This window comes from Ailuropoda melanoleuca, chromosome 8, assembly GCF_002007445.2.
Source record: "Ailuropoda melanoleuca isolate Jingjing chromosome 8, ASM200744v2, whole genome shotgun sequence".
In the NCBI taxonomy this organism is placed as follows: domain Eukaryota; kingdom Metazoa; phylum Chordata; class Mammalia; order Carnivora; family Ursidae; genus Ailuropoda; species Ailuropoda melanoleuca.
The window spans coordinates 104,968,358-104,990,426 of record NC_048225.1 but is presented as its reverse complement, the minus strand read 5'-3'; the positions used below and the strand labels follow the sequence as shown (position 1 = coordinate 104,990,426).

The 22,069-nt window shown below is 48.8% G+C and overlaps 1 protein-coding gene across 4 annotated transcripts in view; it reads left to right on the top strand.

Annotated features, from left to right (window-relative positions):
- The window catches only part of SLC26A9 (solute carrier family 26 member 9), a 36,340-nt gene extending 20,943 nt beyond the window's left edge, over positions 1–15,397 (top strand). For 3 of the 4 annotated variants that reach the window (XM_034667134.1, XM_034667135.1, XM_019809181.2), the window contains 16 exons: positions 343–507; positions 1,082–1,234; positions 1,540–1,622; positions 2,266–2,413; positions 2,706–2,819; positions 3,024–3,101; positions 3,658–3,753; positions 5,590–5,696; positions 6,363–6,432; positions 6,556–6,648; positions 6,781–6,894; positions 7,489–7,770; positions 8,824–8,878; positions 9,942–10,087; positions 11,535–11,606; positions 12,815–12,862. In XM_034667134.1, coding sequence (XP_034523025.1) covers positions 343–507; positions 1,082–1,234; positions 1,540–1,622; positions 2,266–2,413; positions 2,706–2,819; positions 3,024–3,101; positions 3,658–3,753; positions 5,590–5,696; positions 6,363–6,432; positions 6,556–6,648; positions 6,781–6,894; positions 7,489–7,770; positions 8,824–8,878; positions 9,942–10,087; positions 11,535–11,606; positions 12,815–12,862 — 1,824 coding nt within the window. Of the gene's footprint in view, positions 1–342; positions 508–1,081; positions 1,235–1,539; positions 1,623–2,265; positions 2,414–2,705; positions 2,820–3,023; positions 3,102–3,657; positions 3,754–5,589; positions 5,697–6,362; positions 6,433–6,555; positions 6,649–6,780; positions 6,895–7,488; positions 7,771–8,823; positions 8,879–9,941; positions 10,088–11,534; positions 11,607–12,814 lie in introns of all 4 variants that reach the window. The other variant, XM_034667133.1, reaches the window with a different exon arrangement.
- Positions 15,398–22,069: the final 6,672 nt, after the last annotated feature.

The window sequence follows — 22,069 nt, the reverse complement described above, 5'->3', positions numbered from 1 at the left end:
GCAGTAGCCTGGCTGTGCGGGTGAGGGAGGATGACCCCCAAGTTCTTGGTTAGCCCACTGGGTGGATGGTGGTGTCTACTAAGACACTACTGAGAGAGGAAACCCTGGGGGAGGAACCGGTTCAGATAAGAAAACTGAAGCCAGAGAGAGGAAGCGACAAAGAGGCCTGTGCCCCAAAGCAGACTCGGGGTCTGCTGGCAGAGTAGAGGGCCAGACACGGTCATGAAGGGCTCATTTCCCTGGGGCTGCTGCGTGGAACTCCAGCCTGGGCTTGGGTCCGGCAGATGTGGGCACTGCTAACCCTTCTCGGTCGTTCCCCCTCCCCCACCTCTCTCATCTCAGATGGGCCTGGGCTTCGTGCAGTTCGGCTTTGTGGCCATCTACCTCTCCGAGTCCTTCATCCGGGGCTTCATGACAGCAGCCGGCCTGCAGATCCTGATCTCCGTGCTCAAGTACATCTTTGGACTGACCATCCCTTCCTACGCAGGCCCGGGGTCCATTGTCTTTGTGAGTCTAGGAGCACACCCCTGCAAATCGGGAGGGCCTCAAGCAGCCACAGAGTTGGGGTTGCTGTCTGAAGAAGTTGTGAGCTCCACCTTACAAGATGTTCCCAAACAACAGCCGGTTGACCCATGGTTCAGAGAGAATTCTCAGGGGGTTCCCACTTTGGGAGGGAGGGCGAAACACATGACTTGAGGGCGCACTGAGGTTCTCTATGGTTAATCCCTGCAGAAAAGGAGCTGTACACTCTCCACCAGTTCCCTGACATAGTGCCTCAACCACTCCTTACCCGGGAAGTCCTTCCTTATGTCTAATCTCCAACCCTCCTCCTTGAGTTCGAATTCTTTCTAGAGAAAGAGAGAAAGAGAATCCACATTCCCAACCTGGCATGAGGTCCCAGGGTGCCCTTTGGGAGAGGGAGGTGGAAGATGGGGTGCTGCGGGTGACCAGGGTCTGAATTCTGCTTTGGTGTGCCTCCATGTGCATTGATGACACCCTTCCACTGGGTTAGACACCCAAGGGTGGGGATGGTATGGGAAGAAGAGGTGGGAGCCCATGAGCATGATGCTATCTCCCCCAGACCTTCATTGACATTTGCAAAAACCTCCCCCACACCAACATCGCCTCGCTCATCTTCGCCCTCATCAGTGGCGTCTTCCTGATGCTCGTGAAGGAACTCAATGCTCGCTACATGCACAGGATTCGCTTCCCCATCCCTACGGAGATGATCGTGGTAAGGACCCTGTCCCAGGCGGGGGTGTTGGGGGCCAGGCTGGAGAGGCCATGAGAAATGGAATCCAGCTCCAGCCAAACCCAAGGGAGCCCCTACCCACCTTCACCTCCCCCTCCACTGGCAGCCAGTAGAACAGGAGGTTGGGGGAATCCATTCCACCCTCCCTGTATGTGGCTCCCACTCTTCCTGCTCCTTGGTCCCCTTCGAGGAGGCCAGGCAGTGGGATTTGGGGTCCCCAGAGAAAAGGGAGGCTTGGGAGAGACCCCTGCCCTGCCAATGCCCATTCTCCATTTTGGGGTTTGCAGGTGGTGGTGGCAACAGCTATCTCTGGGGGCTGTAAGATGCCCCAAAAGTATCACATGCAGATCGTGGGAGAGATCCAACATGGGTGAGTCCAGGAGGTCAAGACGCCTGCCCACCCCCTACCAACATCCCTCCATGCAGGCCTGGGCTCAGAGACCCAGATGAGACAACCTCTGTGAAAGAGCACTGTCAACTCTGTGCACCGCCCGAGTGGGAATGATCTCTGTTACTTATCACGGAAGACGGCCGTGCCATCAGCCAGGGTAGCTGTGCCACGAACAGTGTGTCTTCACTGCCACACGCCCCCAACAGCCCCCTTTACTGGATGCGCTAAAGCAAAGCCTCTCTGACCAGCCCTTGCCCGGCTGTCTGTCGCCTCTCACGTGTTCTCTCTTTCCCTCCACGTGGAGAGGAAGCTGTTAGCAGCAAAACAACCCTTATGGAGCTTCCACTCTGTGCCAGGCACTGCACGGGGCCCTGGCAGGGGAAGGGCGGTGCTTGTGCCGTGGGGTTGGAGGGGAGGGGGGAGGGGAAGAGGGCCGNTCTTGGTTTCTGCTTTGTCGATGGGAGTGATGGCAGCTTCCCCACAGCGTGGTACTGAGGACTCAGATGACGGGGGGACGACTCCTGGCACAGTGGGGCCTTGCTGATCCGTGTGGGCTGGGGAAGGACTCGCCGTCCCTCTTCTCACACTTCTGGGCCCTGCCTCCTCTCCGGCTCCCTGGCAGCTTCCCCACCCCCGTGTTGCCTGTGGTTTCCCAGTGGAAGGACATGATGGGCACCGCCTTCTCACTGGCCATTGTGGGCTATGTCATCAACCTGGCCATGGGCCGGACCCTGGCCAGCAAGCACGGCTACGATGTGGATTCTAACCAGGTAGGTCTGGCCACTGCCAGCGAGGCCAAGCAAGAGGGCCAGGTCCCACAGGGGCCTGGCGAGAAGTACCGCGCGGCTCTTCGGGCTGCGGTGAGGGAGGTGCCTACCAGTGAGGAGGGGCTCTGACCACAGGAGGCCGACTTCTGCTTGGTGGGGAGTCTGGCTCTCCAGCAGTAGGGTCATTCTGAGTCCTAGGCCCAAGATCCAACTTGCATGGATAACTATGTTTGGTCTATACCTGCTGCCCACCCCCCACCTGCCCCAGCCTCTGATCCTGCTCCTGTCCCCACAGGAGATGATTGCCCTGGGCTGCAGCAACTTCTTTGGCTCTTTCTTTAAAATCCACGTCATTTGCTGTGCTCTCTCGGTCACTCTGGCTGTGGATGGAGCTGGAGGAAAATCCCAGGTGAGTGCTGTACCAGGGGAGTAGGGGGGAGGGGAGCGAAGCAGTTGCCCCAGAGAAGCCAGGGCACCTGCAAGCCAGGCCAGCTGCTTCTCCAGCCTTCCTCTCCTCCCTTCAGTCTCCACTCCCCTAAAGGCATCTGTTGGAAATAAGTCAAGAGCAAGAATTTCACACCTATGCCCTGTTCCCAACTCTTTCTCTGAACAGGTGGCAAGCCTGTGTGTATCCCTGGTTGTGGTGATCACCATGCTGGTCCTGGGGTCCTACCTGTACCCTCTCCCCAAGGTAAGAGCCTAGCGGGAGAGCAGAGGCCAGTGGGAGACTCCAGGAGGGACCATCCCTAAGGGTTGTGTAACCTTCTACAAAGTGCCAACATGGTCACACTTTGTCCTAATCACAACCTATGAAGTAGACAACACAGGTTTTACTTTTCTCGTTTTACAGGTGAGGGAAACTGAGGCAGAAAAAGTCTAAGTGATCTGTGGTGATACAGCTCATAAGTGCAGGGCTGGTGGCAAGCTCCAGACTTCTGACCTGAGGGTCAACGCCCCCATCAGCGTTTACAAGTGCTTAGGAGTGCCTGACTAGGGAGGCCCTGGGATGGGGTGGTTTGCAGATGAGGGAAGAGGGGAGGGGTGGAGAAGGGCCAGCATGGGCCCCCCCGGCCTACCACCTGCACTCTCCAGCCCTGAGATGGAGTGCAGAGATTTGGGGGCTCTGCCAGCAAAGACGTTCTGGAATTAGAGCTCTGTCCTGCTGGGAACCAGGGTCAGGGGTGTGTAGGAAGGGGAGGAAGAAGGGGACACCTCGGGTGAGAAAGAACAATGTTCTGCTTCCCCAGTCTGTGCTCGGAGCACTGATAGCCGTCAACCTCAAGAACTCCCTCAAGCAACTCGCTGACCCCTACTACCTGTGGAAGAAGAGCAAGCTGGACTGTGTAGGTATCAGGGGGCCCCTGGGTACCCCTCCAGGCCCCTGCCCTCTCCTCCACCCCCACGGCCCTGTCAGCTCTTTCTGTTGGTGACCCCTCAGCTCTGCTGCTCCCTAATTTGCAGAACAAGCTGTTAAGAGCCCAGGTTTTGGAGTGAGACATCCTCTGTTCACATCCTGACTCCACTGTTCACTGGCTCTGTGGCTGGGCCCTAAACAACCAAGTCCCTTAACTTCTCTGCGTCTTGGCTTTCTCGTCTGAGAAATGGGTACCCGCCCAAGAGATAACACACGTAAGGAGCATGTTGTCTGAGTTGTGTCCTGGGTCAGTAAAACTTAGTTATGAGTCTTTTTCTGATTGGTAGTTTCAAAAAAAAGAAAAAAGAAATAGTTTTTAAAAACAACAGCAACAAAACCCCTGGAACCTAGAGCCCTCATACTAGGATCTTGAGGAAGTCGCCAGATTTCTCCGGAGTGCTATTTCCTCCCCTATAATGGGGACAGCAGTCATGGCTTCATCACACACTGGTTCTGAGGATTAAATGAGATCATATGGGAAAGCACCGTGCAACCACGCAACGCTCAGCAAACATGACTGATTGTTATGATTCGTCATGGTCCCAGCGCCTCTCGCGTTGGACAATAGCATTAAGGCTACCAGTACTGACGACTCTGACAACGATCCCCATTTAAGCTCTACCATAAGTTATGAGACAGGATTTACTGACCTCCTGTCAAGATGATGAAACCAAGGGGCGCCTGGCTGCCTCAGTCGGAAGGGCGTGCAACTCTTGATCTCCAGGTCATGAGTTAGAGCCCCACGTTAGGTGGAGATGACTTAGATGAATAAAACTTAAAAAAAAAAAAGATAATGAACCCAAGGCTCAGAGAGGTTAAGTAACATGTCAAAGGCCACAAGGGCAGTAAGTGGTAGAGTCAGGATTGGAACCCATATCTTAGACTGGCAAACCTCTGCGTGGTACTATCTCCTGGGGTCGCCTGCATGGTACCTGAGGAAAATCCTTAAAGCCAGAGAAGTGAGTGGTCCATCTGGGGTCCCCCAGTGAGTGATAAAGATAGGGGAAAATAATGTTCCAATTCCCACCCCAAAGATCTGCTTTTATCACATCCCAACAATCCCCCCGCCATGACAATAGTTCCTGAAATTTACATTGTGCTTTGGGCTCCCATCTGAACCTCACAGTTCTCTACAGGACTGTGGGCAAATTTGTTTCCTTTAGAGAATTTGGGGGACTGTAAAGGACAATCAAAGGGGCAACTATCCAAACGACATGCAATCCTGCCCCCCACCCACCCAACCAGACCCCAGTCCGTCAGGCTGGGAAGACCACCGAGCATGTTTCAGGGATACACAGCCTCCCACTGGTGGGGAAAGGGAGCTCATGTTTGTTGAGTGACCACTGGGTGCCCATCACTAGGCCAGGACCTTTAGGTGCCTTAGCTCTTGAATCCTTTCATGAAACGGGTATCATTACTCCTCTTTTGTGGATCAGGCAACTTGGCTCACATCACTAGTAAGTGGGAGAATGAAACTTTGAACCCAGACGTATCTGACACTCGTGTGCTCAGCGTGTGCCATGCTGCTTCCCCGTGTGGCTGGGGTTGTCTACTAAAAACCAAGCAAGCTTGCTCGACACACTCAGTCTAGGGGGAATGTGCAAGCATACCAGAGCACCAGTACATAAGATGATGCCAAAATGCCATGACAAGGGGAGGGCGGGTCTGCGGTTGCGGAAACAGAATGGCCTTGGCTATTCCAGGAAGACCTCCCCAAAGAGGCAGCCTTCTCCCCAGGCCTGCTCTGATATCTCTCTCCTCACAGTGTGTCTGGGTGGTCAGCTTCCTCTCCTCGTTCTTCCTGAGCCTGCCCTACGGTGTGGCCGTGGGCGTCGCCTTCTCTGCCCTGGTTGTGGTCTTCCAGACTCAGTTGTAAGTAAACCCCCAACACAAAAGGCACAGCAGTGGGGTCCCGCGCCCAGGCTGGGCTGACTGACTGCCATACCCTGAAACCCCCAGAGGAAGCTCTCATGGGCTTGGAGGGCTGGGGGCCAAAGTAGGAGAGGAACAAGTGGATAAGACCCCAAGTCTGTCCAAAGGCATTGCCAGTCCCCAGTCCAAATGGGACCCTCCCTGGGGGAACACCAGGCCAGAGAACAGATGCTGTGTCCTTCCTACAAAAAGGTTAAGGGATGCAGGCCAGGGACACCAGAAGAAGAGGGTTTAGGCCAGGGCAGGAAGGATGTTCTATGTGAGAGAAGCTCTGGCTTCTCTTCTTGAGAACTCAGAACCAGGAGGTGGTGACTTCAGGACCACCTAAGCTTGTCACCTTGCATATCCCACCTCTTCTCTGTGCTGAGCCCCAGGCTGGGAGTTATGTCAAAGGCCCGCCTGTCATCCTTCTAGTCATAGCCCAACCATAATGCCACCAGGCATATGTCTCCAGTGCAGAAAGACCAACGCAACACTCCCAGGGAGGAGGAAGAGACCATGTCCCACCCTCCTTCTGCCCCAGCTCCCATCCCAGCATCCTTCCAGGCCCATTGGCTATTAGCATGCTCTTTTTTTTTTTTTTTTCCCTTTTCCTTTTTCATCCAGTCGAAATGGCTACACTTTGGCCCAGGTCATGGACACTGACATTTATGTTAATCCCAAGACCTATAGTAGGGTAAGTATCCAAACTTATGACCTCCCTCTTTTGCATGCCCCCACCCCAAATAAAAGAGGATTTTTAAAAAAAAAAAGCCAATAAAGACATTTCTGCCGCCTGAACTCAGTTTCCCTGTCCTAGGTCCAGGAAATCGAGGGTGTTAAGATTGTCACTTACTGCTCCCCTCTCTACTTTGCCAACTCAGAGATCTTCAGACAAAAAGTCATTGCCAAGGTAAGGTTCAGAACTCTGGTGACCAGAGGGGCTGAACAGAGAGTAACCAGAAGATGGGAGAAAGGGGGCTGGGAGGCAGGCCACCTTCAAAGAGGGTGGAGGTCCAAACTGCTATTGCTTCTCTCCCTGCAGACGGGTGTGGACCCCCAGAAAGTACTGCTGGCCAAGCAAAAATACCTCAGGAAGCAGGAGAAGGGGAGGCTGAGGCCCACACAGCAGAGGAAGTCTCTGTTCATGAAAACCAAGGTGAACTGACACTAGGAGCAGCTTGCCCTCACAGATCCTGCCCTCTGCGGCCCCACCTCACAGCACCCCTTGAGGCAAAGACATAAAGTCTCTACAGCCAGTGCCTGGTGCCCACTGGGCGATCTTCTCCTTGGGTGGGGGGATGCCAGCTCTTGGGGGTAACCACTGAGCCCCCACAGCCCCTCCTCATTTTCTGGCTAAGACGGGATATGGCCCATAGGCTTATGAACAACCGCAAGTGGGGAGCAGCAGTGAATTTGCTGGGGCACCTACCCAGCTGAGATGTGAGGGTGGGAGTTCTGGGGAGAAGCCAGCACTTAGGACACATGTAAAAAGGAGCACAGTTGTTTCCAAAGGCACTTTCTCCCACAGCAGAGTGGGCCGAGGATATGTCCCGGAGGGGTCCTCCAACTTTGGTTTGTGGGAGACTGAGCACGCAGGCCCTGCCTCCCCCGCCCCCGTGGGGTTCTAGGAGCTTGTATTCACCACCACTACGTTCAGCTATTGCCCCCCACCTGCACATTCCTTGCCCCTGCCTCAACTCTAGCAAAGTGTGATTCAGTCTGATGATTCCCCTCCCCCACCCCCCTCTAGACTGTCTCCCTGCAGGAACTCCAGCAGGACTTTGAGAACGCCTCCCCGACGGACCCCAATAACAACCAGACCCCTGCTAATGGTGCCAGCGTCTCCTACATCACCTTCAGCCCTGACAGCTCCCCAGCGGCCCACTGTGAGCCACCAGCCTCCACCGAGACCCCCAGTGAGCCCTGTGACATGCTGGCCAGCGTCCCACCCTTTGTCACCTTCCACACCATCATCCTCGATATGAGTGGGGTCAGCTTTGTGGACTTGATGGGCATCAAAGCCCTGGGCAAGGTGAGGCCCAGGCAGAGGGAGTGCCAGGCCACCCTCCACCCCAACACCCTCACCCCTGCTCTCCCGCACTCCCTGTCCTTGGAGCCCTCATTTTGACAAGCTGAGAGAGGAAAGTCAAAAAGGAGCTTCCCCCAGACATGACCAGGACAGGCTGCTCTCTGCAAAGCAGGCCCAGACAGCCCAAGATGATGAGCGGCTGGACAGGGATACCAGAGAGATATTCGCCATCCCATCTCCCTTAGTACCCCTCTGGAGCAGAGGCCATCCCAAGCTCCTTCTCAGGAACCCACCCCAGGGTCCTCTGAGTAGAGTTCAGCTTGGCCCTGGTTCATGGTCTGCTGTTCCTTCCCATCCTCACCCAGACACTCCAGCATCAGTCAATTCCAGTCAACTGAGAAGAGAAGACCACAAAATATTAGTGCACCACATTCTCAGGCCAAAGTGGCAGTCCATGGGACACCTTGAATAAAGGCATCCATCCCTCTGATAACTTTTCAGCAGCACCTCCGATGACAGGGAGCCGTAAGCCTCAGAGCTGGCTCAGATAGAGGCCGTCCGGGAAAACTGAGGCGCACAGACAGCATATAGGCTGAGTCTCATACAGAGCCTTAGCCAGGTGCCCCAAAGGCCGCATCCCCAGCCCTGGGCCCAGCCTGCTGCCCTAGCTTGGACCCGGAGTCCGGGTGTGTGTCCATCCTCCCTGCCGCTTCTGCCTGAAGCCACAAAGTTGGGAAAGAGGTGGAACCTGGGAATCTAAGCTACTGAGAGAAAAGATCTGACCCCACAAGAAGGGGCCCTGGTGTCTTTAAGTGCCCGCCTCATCAGCAAAGCCCCATTTCTGTCCTGCTTTCCAGAAAAGCCCACAGCCAACACTCCAGGGGGAAGTGGTGTGCTTTGCTGCTATTTTTATCTTTGGCTGCCAGGGCTCTTGGGGTGGCTTATTTGTTTGGCTTCCCCTCTGAAGTGCGTTTTGTGAATCACTTTTGAGGCCCACTCAGAACATTCCTTTCCTTTTGTCTCCCTCCCCCAATACCCCTCCCCCAACACTTCTAGCTGAGCTCCACCTACGGGAAGATTGGTGTGAAGGTCTTCTTGGTGAACATCCATGGTGAGAAGAGGAGGACGTTTGGAGGACCCAAAGGGGAAGGGGGAAGGGAGGAACAGGTTGGCTGCAGGCAGAATGGGAAGGTGGACGTGACAGCACCCAGATAATTCCCTCCAATTACTACCTGCTCATAAGTGCTTCAAGCACAAGTCAGATTGTGCAAACACGCTAGGGGTCTCAATAACAGAGGGGGCGGGGGGGAGCGGGGACGTGGAGTCCAAAGCCCAGCTACTAATTTGCCTGTATCCTTGGCCAAGTCACTTCTTGTCTAGGGATCAGTTTCCACTTATGCCAAATTAGGGGGTTGACTGGATGAATTTGGGGATCCGCTCCCAATCCGCAAGCCCATGAATGAGCACGAAGCACACACACGCACTGTGGCTGTCTGGGAACATGCAGGCACACTGTTTGCACACACAGTCTCCGAAGGGCACCATACACAGCCCCGAAGGCATGTCCACAGAGCAGAAGACTTTCACATGGTCAGCAGGGAGGCGGTGCGGGACGGGGACACACAGACACATAGAGGATGTGAAGGGGCATGTACCCCCCACTACCTGCAGAGAGCCAGAGCCCTTCTGGGGGCTGGCCCTGCTCAGAGGGAAAATCTGCACTGGCCCTTAGAGTCAGTGGGCTCCTCCCTCACTGGACAGTCCTCAGGTAATCATCTCTAGCATCTGGTAGAAGGGCTCTGCCACACATTGGAGGTTGTGGGAAAGGTCTAGAGAAACAAGAGGAAGAACAAACCGTCCAGGCATAGAACTGGCAGCAGCCTCCTTATGGACGTTTTAGCCTTTCCCTCTCAATCCCCACAAAGTACTGACTCTCTCAATCAAACTGCTTCCTTCTGCCTGAGTGGGAAGTTCAGCATCCTCAAACTCATGTTGCCCTCTGCTGTCCAGAATTGATATTGCAAGGCCCATGCCTTGGCCTGGCCTTTGGATGCCCCAAAGAGCGCAGCCCTCAGTCCTCTCTCTCTCCTTCCTTCTCTCTCACCATCCTTCCCCCACCCCCAGCTCCAGACCACATGGCTGTTACCTGTCTGAAAGCCCCTTCCTCCTTCCAGCCCAGGTGTACAAGGACATCAGCCATGGTGGTGTCTTTGAAGACGGGTGTCTAGAGCGTGATCACGTCTTTCCCAGCATACATGATGCTGTCCTCTTTGCCCAGGCAAATGCCAGAGAAGTGGCCCCAGGACGTGACTTCCACGGGGTAAGGTCCCTGCATGTCGGGAATCCAAGGCCCTGGGGCACTGAAATGGCAGGACCGGGGGCATAAGAACGAACCCAGGAGAAGTTTTGGGTTCCACCACCAACTCTTGTCCTTTCACTTTTCTGAAACTGTCATTGCAGTTCCTTATCTGTAGAACAAGTACCCTAAATTAACATTACCTACCTCACAGCGTGTTTCTTTTGCTTCCATTTTAAGATTAACTGATAATTATGCCTGTCATGTCACTTGAAAGCACTTTGTATACTGTAATATCTTTTAATATTAATTTCCAGGTCACACAAACACTCAAAGCATGTTAGAGTATGCCTAGTATTCTGGCATTGTTCACCCGCCCTCCTCCTTCACTCGTTCTAGAAGAGGCTTTGGGCAAGGAAGGGGAGGAAGCCTGCCCGTTTTAATCTAACAGCTTAGAGATTTTAGACTGGTGATGGATGAAGAAGCTGGATCCAAGTTTTGTCTCAGTTTCTTGACATTTAATTTGTTAGCTCACTAAGTGGCATGCAAATGAGCTACAAATCACACTGTCTAGGACTCCAGAAAGTTGGGGAGGCAAAAAAACTCCACCCCACTGACTGGGGTTCCTGCCTGGGCCTCTCCAGCCACCCTCTGCTCCCAGGGTCCCTCCCAGCTCAGCCCCTGCCCTTGGCCTCCCAAGACTCTGTGCCCTACACCTCCTTATGTGTAAAACATTCCCTGCCTGGGTCATAAGAGAGGCTTTTCTGGCCCTGGAGCAACCATTTGCTCTTTGCTGTAAGAGACTGATGAAGGTGAAGCCATCTGTTCTAAGTGCTGAAAGACTGCCCAGGAAAACACAGGGCCCCGGTGCCCGCCCTCCACACTTAGAACAACTGTGCGGGAACAACAGGCCTTCTAGCTTCACAAGCCTTGTCCACAGAGCAAAAAGAGGGAGATTCTGGAAGAATCCTCACCATTTGTTACTGCACAAATGATGCCCAGTTACTATGGTTATATATCTAAAATAATTTTTGTATATAGAATATATTTATATTTACATATTATAAAATATATTCATATATATAAATTATACACCCACACACGCTTTTCCAAAAACATGGTGAGGTAGAAAGCCTGCAAAATAAGTTTGATTATCCTACTTTTACAGATGAAGAAACAGAGTCTCAGAGAAGGGAAAGGGATTCCCCAAGGTCAGGCAGTTAGCTAAGCGTCCTCGTCAGCTCCCCTGCCTCTAGGATGCCCGCAAAGGAGGGCAGCCCCAGCTGTACCCCTCTGCTGTGAGGGGGGGGCCACCCCGTGCTACATTTTGTGAGGTAGATGGAGGGGAGGGAAGAAGCAAGGGGTGAGTCATGTGGCAGAACACACGGTGCCCACCCGGAGGCTGCCATTTGCACCAGACCGTGTCGTTCCCTCATGGAGCTCATCCTGCGCCCATTTCTCCCACTTCCAGGCTCCAGTGGACCCAGAGCTGTCCTTATATGATTTGGAGGAGGACAGCCCCAGCTACTGGGACTTAGAGCAGGTGAGCTAAGGGGTGGAGGGTAGGGGGGGTTGGGGGGGCCAGGAGCTGGAAGGAGATCCTTCCAAACCCAAGGTGTTCACTGGGCTCTCTCACCACCAAGCCAGAGCCATGATCTTGAAGGCCACAGTGTTTCTCTCTCATCTCTCTTATAATAGCAGATCCTACTTCCTCTCACTCCCTGAAGGACCACACGGTGGGGGGAAGGGAAAGACACTGGATGAGGTTCTCGAGAACTAACATCCTTTCTTAACTCTGCACAGCATCCACACTTGATCTTGGACAGACCATAACACACAGGGTCCCAGTGTCTATCACTGTAAAGTCGGGGGGGTGTGGGTGATACCTGGCCCCGTCTACCTCACAAGATCCGTGAGGGATTCACGGGTTCCTTCATTAATTCAACAGATATGGGAAGACTGCTTGCCTGGCACAGTTGCCGGGTGGGCATACAGCATGAGACCCCTGCCCTCAAGAAACTTGTATTCGGGGAGGGTCAGAAGAATTCGAAGAACACACGTTATCCCCTACAGACAGCCTCTAAGCGCTCATGGCTGCACCAATGCCCTGTCCCCACAGGGCCCTGTCATCCTGACGGGCAAACTAGCACCACCCCACCACCCTGAGTTACAAGAAACCCAGATGACTAGCTAGAGAGGAGTCTGGCTTCAGGCCTGGGAATCACATCTCACTTTGTACCTCTTGGCATTCCTTTCGGGCTTGAGTTCCATGTCCACCGAGCAGGTCTCTGGGGTGCTGATGGCATGAGGGAGACATGAGGAAAGAGAGCCGGAGCTACAAAGATTTGGCAGACTGATCTCTGCGCTCCTGTGGAATTTCCAGGACATTCCAGAACCCTTGGATAGGCCCCCAAATAGCTTATCAGAGCAAGAAAGGACTTTACAGCTTGTCTGATCTCCACCCTCCTGTCAGCTAACAAAGAAAGTGAAGCCGGAAAGGAGGAGGGACACGGGGAGGTCACAGAGCCTACCGGAGGTGATTCTAAGTAGATTCCAAGCATCTTCTCTTGTCACCTCCGTACCTGTTCACTTCTTAGGCTGAGCCCGCCCCTCCCCTGTTGACGCACACTCACACTCACGAAGCTCTCTCTGGCCGGGCACTCGTAGGGTCACTTCATGGTTGCCGCCACTGTGAACTCGACGGGTCTAACGCTCTCCCTTCCCCTCCCCTATCCTTCCGTGACCGTACAGGAGATGTTCGGGAGTATGTTTCACGCAGAGACCCTGACTGCCCTGTGAGGGCCCCGCCAGCCCCCCATGCTACCTCCAGGGCACGAGGCATCTGGGACTCCCAAGAAGAATGAGCCTGGGGTCATGAAGAGCTGCGGGTAGAGGAGAGCACATCCACCAGGACCTCAGGACCCTCCCTTCCCTCCCCTCACCCCTCCCCTTCCCCTGCCTCACTCCTGGCATCTCTAGAGCCAGCCACTTTCAGCAGCAAGGACAGCCACCTCTTCAGCCTCCTGCTGACGCTCAGGGCCCTGGCCAGAATGAGAAAGCCTACTGCTCGCCCTGCCGCACCCACACAGGCACAGCCCATGGCAGCTGACGGGACCCCTGCCCCCCACAGACTGCTGCCTTTAAGAGAGAGCCAAGAACAGAAGGGAAAGGATGTCCCTGCTGACGGAGTGTGCAAAGGCCCTTGGGCCCAAACTGCTTGGTGTCAGATGGTGTCAAGCGATCACAGGACACGGGGATGAACTTGCTTAGGACTTGATGGCTTGCCCCCTCCAGCTGCCCCAACTCAGTCCTTGGCAGCTGTGTGTTCCTGGGACCCCATGCTCCTGACACCCCAGGATCTGCCACAGCCTCTGAAACATGATCTCTGCCCCCCGCCTTCAGGGGCTGCCCCCTTCCACTCGAGACACGCTGGGAATCCCAGAACAACAGGGAGGGTAGCTACCAGAATCCTCCGGCAACCTAGTAACAGACGCCAGTTATCCTGCATCACAGCTTTTGGGAATCCTTTCTTGTCCTAGACACTTCGGGAGGGGCATGCTAGGGACAACCAAGGGCCAGCTGGTGGGACCTGAGCCCTGACAGTCCCCCTGACTTCAGAAACGCCTCCCCCGCTTAGGAAGTCGGCTTTGTGCTTTTTTCACTTGGCAAGAGCCAATGATTTGAACTCTCCCTTATCAGCTTGGAGCCTAGATCCTTCAGCCAGGCAGGGGAGAAAGCCACCCAAGGGCCAGCGGCATCCCCCGAGTGGGTGCAGAACACGGCAAAGGGCTGATCCAGACTGGGTCTTCCTCCATGGGCTTCCATAACAAACTCAGGACCTGAAGTCATCTTCTGCTAGGACAGATGGGAAGAGGGGTACGTTATTCATGGATATGAGGGGTTAATAGAGGAACCCTGCCGTTGACTTGAAAATAAATAGATGGCATGTGCAAGTATTTGGGGAAATTTCCATGGAAGTGCACAGAAAACCTTTCGGTCTTCCCCCACTGCTCTCCCAAGCTCCTTCAACTCAGTGACCCTGCTCAACAGGTTGGGCTGGCCCAGCCTGAAAACAAAAAGCCCAATTCCTAATTTCAGCCTGACCTGCGTTGTGTGTCTGTGTGTCGAGTGAGCTGGTCAGCTAGCAAGTCTTCTTAGAGTTAAAGGAGAGGGTGCTGGCAAAGAGCCAACAGATTCTTGGCCTACAAGCATGGCTTCTCTGCGATTTCATTATGCCATCTGGCTGCCAATGGAACTCAAACTTGGAAGCCGGAAGACAATGTTATCTGGGATTCACCGTGCCTAGCACCCGAAGTGCCAAATTCCAGGAGGACAAGAACTTTAGCCAATGACAACTCATCCTCCCCTACTCCACCTCCTTCAAAGTCCAACTCGGACCCAGGAGGTAGGGGAAGGTCACAGAGCCTCAGGACATCCCAAGCAGAGGTGTCCTTTGAACCAAGTGTCCAGACGGTGGAGGTAAAATTGGAAACACATGGGCTAGAAGGAGACATTGAAGAAAACTCCACTGCTGGAAGACTTCGAAAAGAACACAAGCAAAGTCAAATAGACCGTGTTCCGGACATGACTGAGGCAGGAAAGGAGGACAAAGTAGTGAAATAATCCAGAATTTCAATCCTTTTGAATGTTCTTAGTGATACTGACCTGTGATGATGGGATCCCCGGGGAAGCCTGGGACTCGCGATGTTTGTGTAATTTATTTAATTTAAACAGCACTCTCCTTTTGTTCATTTTGGTAATAAAGTGGTTTTGAAATGTGAACAAATGCATGTGTTTGGGTGGCTTGACCGCAAGACAGAGCAAGTCACCTCCAGAATAAGCGGGCTTCGCTTTGCACTGTCCTAGACGGAAACGAGCAGAGAGCCATTCACCAATATGGCAGAAGATTTCAGCACACTTCTCTCACTGTTGGTAAATCATATGGATGAAAAAAAATAGTGTGGTATGAAAGAGTTAAACAACAAAGAAAACAATCTTGTTCCGATGGACATGTGTTAAATTGTGCACACAACAACTACAATGCGTACTTCCTAAGTACACATGAAATATTTACAGCAGTTGATCACGTTCTAGGCTCTACACCATTCTCAACGGATTTGGAAGAATAGGCATTTTCCACAGCAATGACCACAATGCATTGAAGCTAAAAATCAATGACAAAAAGATAACTTGCACACAAAAAGGATGAGTTTTTTTAAAAATACTTCTAAATAACTCAGAGTCAAAAAAGAGATTATATGGAAAATTGAAAACATTTAGACTTAAACAAGAATGCAAATACTACGTATTAAAACTGCAGGGAGGGGCACCTAGCTGGCTCAGTCAGTCAAGCGTCTGCCTTCAGCTCAGGTCATGATCCCGGGGTCCTGGGATCGAGTCCCACTTTGGGCTCCTTGCTCAGCGGGGAGCCTGCTTCCCTCTCTGCCTGCCCCTCCCCCTGCTTGTGTGCGCTCCTCTCTCTCTCTCTCTCTCTGTCAAATAAATAAATAAAATCTTAAAAAAAAAAAAACCCTCAGGGAGGGGCACCTGGCTGGTTCAGTCAGTAAAGCACGCAACTCTTGATCTCCCAGTTGTGGGTTCGAGCCCCACACTGGGTGTAGAGATTACTTAAAAATATAATCTTTGAAAACAGAAAAAAGTTGAAAATTAATGAACCAGTTGTTTGACCATGGTAGTTAGAAAAAGAAAACAAATAAACTCAAAGAAAGCAAAGGAAAAAAGGTAGTAATGATAGTATAGCTAACACTTATTGAACGGTTACTGTAAGCTCTACACTCTTCCAAGTGCTTGACATGTATTAACTCAATTAATCCTCCCAAAAACGCTAAGGGGTACAGACTATTATTATCCCCATTTCATGGATGAGGAAACTGAGACTCAGAAGGTTTTTTTTTCTTTAAGAAAAGAAAGGTTTTAAGTAAGTTTCCCACTCAATACAACTCCATGAACATGAAGGAGCTTAAGATGTCAACCCAAGAGGCACCTGGGTGGCTCAGTCATTAAGCGTCTGCCTTTGGCTCAGGTTGTGATCCCAGGGTCCTGGGATTAGGGTCCTAGGATCAGGGTCCTAGGATGGAGCCCCGCGTCGGGCTCCCTGCTCAGCAGGAAACCTGCTTCTCCCTTTCCCACTCCCCCTGCTTGTGTTCCCTCTCTTGCTGTCAATTAAATAAATAAAACTAAAAAAAAAAAAAAAAAAAAAAAAAAAAAAAAAAAGATTTCAACCCAAGCAGTCCGGCCCCAGAGCTCAAGCTCTTAACTACTACAAAGTTGAAAACTTAACCAAAATGAATAAATTGCTAATAAAATATAATTTACCAAAATGGAACCAAAAAAACAGTAAAGTCTGAAGTCAGAAAGTCCTGTAACCATTAAGTAAAAAAAAAAAAAAAAAAAAACCAGACTCAGACTACTTTATTTTTTAGAATTGTTAGAAAAATGTATTATGTTTCTGGTCCAATTATATACACACACACACACACACACACACACACACACACACATAGTTTTTTTTCAGAGAATGCCGAAAAAATAAATGGGAGGGAAGTCACTCCTTTAATAGTTTAAATTCAGTAGAAATAAGTCTCTCTCCCTGTCTCTCTCTCTCTCTCTTTCTCTGTAAAAGTAATCCAAATGTAGCCAGGCCAGAGCTGGTATTGTCATGAGGCTCCCCAGGGACTCAGGCTACTTCCAGCTCAGCTCTCTGCCCTCCGTTGGTGTAGAACTCACCATCATGGTCCAACATGGTTGCTAGAGTATAGCCATCACATCTGAGTTTGGAGGGCGGGATTAAGAAGAATATTTCCATAAAAACAACTCCTCAAATCACATGCAACACTTCGGCTTATCTTCCATTCTCCAAATGTAGTCACATGGCAAAACCCAGCTGCCAACGGCTGGGAAATGTGGTCTTGCAGCTGAATATCTGAATATTGAGCTCAAATTCAGGATTCTTGCTACTTAGAAAGAAGGGGAGTGGATACCAGGGTCCGCTAGAAATCTCTACCATTCTGTCTAATGAGATTTCTGAGGCTACCATACACTTGATACCAAATCCAAAAAAGGACATCATTAAAAAGGAAAAACTACAGGCCAAAATCAAATTCATAAACAGAGTTGCAAAAATCCTAAAGGAAAATCCAGCAGTGGGTTTATCTAAGTAATGGTTTTTCCCAGGGTGGTTTACGTTTTTAAAATTTATGAATGTGATTCACTGAATTAACAGACTAAGGGAGAAATGTGTTCTGCCCGGTATGGAGACATATTTTAAAGCTATAATAATTAAGTTAGTCATATTAGCATAGAAATAAACAAAGAAACCAATGCAAAAAAAAATAGCCCAATTACAGGCCCTTTCACGTATGAAAAGAGTAAAGGACAGAGCTGGCCCTGCAGATCTCTGAGGAAAGGGTAGACTATTTAAGGAATGGTGTTGGGAAAACTGGTTATCTAACTGGAAAAAAAATAAAATTGGACCCTGACCTTATACCTTTTACAGAAAGTCAATTCCAGACGGATTAAGAACTTTACTGTAAACATTTAAACCTTTTAAAAGATAACAGATTGAAATATATTTATGACCTTGAACTAGAGACTTACTAAATAATAAACAGAAAGTACTTATGATTTTTAAAAAATGATAAATTCACCTACATGAAAATAAGACCTTAGTTCATCAAAAGACCATAAAGTGAAAATACATGACACAAATGGATAGACTTATTTGCAACAGAAGTATAACTGACAAAAAAATATTAGTATTGAATATATAGAAACTCCTAAAAGCCAATAAGACAAATGACTCAACAATGGGTAAAAGACAGAGACAGTCATTTCACTGGGAAACAAGCATGAGAAGATGCTCAAAGTCCTTATGAAACTGGAAGTACAAATTAATACCACAATGAGATATCATTTTCCAGCCACTAAATGGGCAAAATGAAGTCCTCTGAAATGCCAAGCGCTGGTCAAAACACACAGACTATGAAGCAACAGGAACTCCAATACTAAGCACAGCTTACCTAGGGGATTATAAACTAGTTCAATCACTTTGGAAAATAATTCAGCATTACCCTATAAAGCTGAACATTCACGTCAAGTACGACCCAACATTTCCACTCGTGGATATAAACCTCCGAGAATCTCTTTCCCCTGTGGCTCAGGACACGTGTACAATAAGTATCTATGTATTTGCAGAATGCAGCGTCGTGCATGGTGAATGTGAATAGACTGCAGCTAGATGAAACTGTATGGACAAGTCCCACAAACTCCTGGTAGAGCGAAAAAAGCAAAGACTATGAAAAGCATGCTGTCACTTTTATAAAAGCAAGCAAAACCAAACTCTCTCTCTTTCTCATAATCATATAGGTGGTAGAATGATTTAAAGCACATTCAGACACACAATTTCAGGGAGTGGTTACCTAGAGCAGGGAATGGAAGAGTAGAGGCCCTAATGTACACAAACACTTTAAACATTATTGATCTTTGCAGAGGTGATCACGTTATTTGCTTTTCACATTCATTGCATATATTGAGTATCAAATGTTACGTGGTAAAAGAATTTAAAGAATATTTAAATTCAGGGAAATGTTTTTAATATAAGCTAAAGGAAAGAAGCAAAATATAGGACTTTGTATATAATATGCATCTGTTTCATTTTAAAACAGTCACACATCGGAAACACCTAAATTGAAGAGACTTTGGGCAGTGTCTCTACGTATTTGGGAGTTAGGAGTGTAGAGAGAGCATGGGGGTTGGAAGCATACAGAAAAAAAAGGAGTTTTTAAAACTCATTTGTGATCTACTAAAAGAGATTATATTAAACCAAATAAATATATTACTTCTCCCTCTTTCTTTGTCCTCTGAAATGACTGCAGTGGATGTCCTTACTTAGTCACCCAAACCCCACCCTCCCTCTGCCCTGTGTCATTTAATTGAACCCCTCCCTTGGGCAGTCTTTCAATTTCAATCAGGGAAGCAAAGACACATCTCCTAAGTGCATTTGGATCCTGTGTACACACGGAGATTTTGAGAAAAATCCACAAGCCAGTACCAGAGGTAAGTCACATAAAAGTGTCCCCAAAACACAGGTATGTCCTTTCCCTCCTCCCCATCTTTCTTTTTCACTGAGTAACGCTCTCTTTAAGCGTGTCCCAAACCTGAACGTATTTCTGCCACCTAAGATCTTTCTAATGCATTACTTCAAAACTTCAGTTTTGTCTCTATCGGTATGTCTTATTAGCATCTGAAAAACATATATATTCTGTTGGGAAACTAGTTTGTTAGGCCTTGAGAGTTTTGCGACAGTTCTTTTGCTGTATGTCACATCGGTGACTCCTTTAGGGCATGCTTTGATTACTGGACTTCAGGCCGTCTTATTTTTGTATTATATTAACACACAGTAAATTATTTTTTTCCACATGTGCTATATGTCTGAGGTTTTGAAGTTTTTAATAAGAAGCGTGCCAGTATGAATATAAGCAGTTGATTTTAGTAACATTGGACTTTTTTTTTTTTTTTTAAGATTTTAGGGGTGCCTGGGTGGCTCAGTCGTTAAGTGTCTGCCTTCGGCTCCCTGCTCATCCGGAAGCCTGCTTCTCCCTCTCCTCTGCACCTGCTTGTGTTCCCTCTCGCTCACTCTCTGTCAAATAAATAAAAATAAAATCTTAAAAAAAAAAAACGATTTTACTTATTCAAATTCCAGAGAGAGAGAGAGGGCAGGGGAAGGAGGAGAGGGAGACGGACAGCAGATTCCACACTGAGGGAGGAGCACAACACGGGGCTGATCCCAGGACCCCGAGATCATGACCTGACCCTAAAGCAAGAGGTGGATGCTTAATTCACTGAGCCACCCAGGTGCTCCAGTAACACTGCTCTGCACTTAAAGTTCATTAAGAGGTTTGAAGTACAGACATGTTCACTAGCAAAAAAATAGTGGGGATGAGGGTCCAAATCAAGACCCAATTTCAGTAGGTCAAATGTCAAGACAAAGAAGAGCAATCAACTGACCAGGCCTATTTCAAGAACAGGGGGGATTTGGGGAGTGAGACCTTACACCTCTCATCCCCAGGTTCCATCCCTCTTTGAGCTTGTCCTTCTATCCCTACTCCTCTGGCCTGTCGTCAGTGTTGTTTACTTATGCTATAAAGAGGAAAATAGGAGTAAGGGTCCTACACTTTGCCTAATGAAATACACTGGCAGTTTAACCACGTTACTTGTGGGGTGATTTTCTTTCTTTGTGTTCAGAGTGACTTGGTTCTGATTCCTTACATTGTTTTGTATGGAGCGGCACTTTATCTGTGTGTTAGCAGAACAGTTCCTCTATATCCTTTATCATTTTTCCTTACTTTTGTCTCCTTTTTAAATTATGCATAGAGTTTTGTGTGTGTGTGAAATTAGAGCCTTTATTAATCTTGTAAAAAAATAAAAAAGACATAGACCTTATATGTGAGTATGTGAGGGCATAAAAAATGGTTGAATAACACATCAAAATCTTATGAGGGAATATCTCTGGATAATTTTTGTTTTTCATATAAAAGGCAAAAGTTTAAAACTTTTAAAAGATGACACATCAAAATATGTGTATGACCTTGAAATAGAGAAAGATTTATTAAGCAAAACAAAAAGGACTAACCATGTAAGAAGCATTGTTTTCTATATATTTTCTTGCATTCTCCAAATAATTCACAAGGGCCTAAATGTATATTTATTTTACAATCATAAAAATTTTGAAATTTGGGGGCACCTGGATTGCTCAGTCGGTTAAGCGTCTGCCTTCAGCTCAGGTCATGATCTCAGGGTCCTGGGATCCAGCCCCCAGTCCAGCTCCGCACTCAGGAGGCAGTCTGCTTTTCCCTCTATCTCTGTGGTCTCTCTCACTGTCTCTCAAATAAATAAAAATCTTTAAAAAATTTTTTTGAAGTTTGGTAGAAAGTAAGCCACTTTGTATTAAAAATTCTACCAATGTTCACACTTTTTTTTTTAAAGATTTATTTATTTATTTTAGGGGAGGGACAGAGAGAGGGAGAGGGAGAATTCCAAGCAGATTTCCCAGTGAGTCTAGGGCTTGATCCCACAACCCTGAGATCACGACCCAAGCCAAAATCAAGAGTCAGATGCTTAACCAACTGAGCCACCCGGGCACCCCCAATGTTTACAGTTTTAAAAACTCTTTTCAACTCTATTTTTAATGTTCTAGATCTTAAGCTGGGTGGTGAATACAGAAATGTTCATTATATTATTCTTTACACATTTCAGTATGTGTGAAATGTTTCATAATACTGTTTTTAGATTGCTTTTGAAAAGTATTTCAATACATGATTGTAGTTTTTTGTTTGGGATGATGGGGATGATGGTGATGATGATTATGGTGATGATGATGATGATGATGATGATTTTAAGTAGGATTCCCAAAAGGGAGCAGAGCACACCCTCTCTGAGCTTTGGCAAATACCAGGAGTGTGAATTTACAGCTTTGGGCATGAGTAGATATGCAGCCCTACTACTGATTTTTTTCTAGAGAATTCTAAAATATGTGACTAGTGGCAGATTAAATTGCATCAAGGGATATGAAAGGAATGTTTTCTTTTTTTTTCCTAGCTCCAATAAATCTAATTTTATTCTGTGTCCCAATTTTCTTTTTTTTTTCCCAAAGTGATACTTTACTCTGAATAGCTATTTACAAAATAACTATTCATAAAATTTCAGTTTATTAAATACAATAAAATTACTAAAACTCAATCTTTCTCAAAACCTTCAGTCTTTGTGTATTTGCCTAGAGTTGCAATGCAGTGTTTACATTAATATTAAAAACACTTTCAGCGAATTCCTAAACAGGAGCAAGCCCTCTGAACGGATCATTCAAAGCAAAGTCTATAGATAGAGGAATACTGTTTGCATTTCAGATTAAATAAAGCCACGGGCAGGAAAGCTCCCCCACTGTATGGGGGGATGGTAATCAAGTTCTAAACTTCAGAAGTGAGAAGCAGA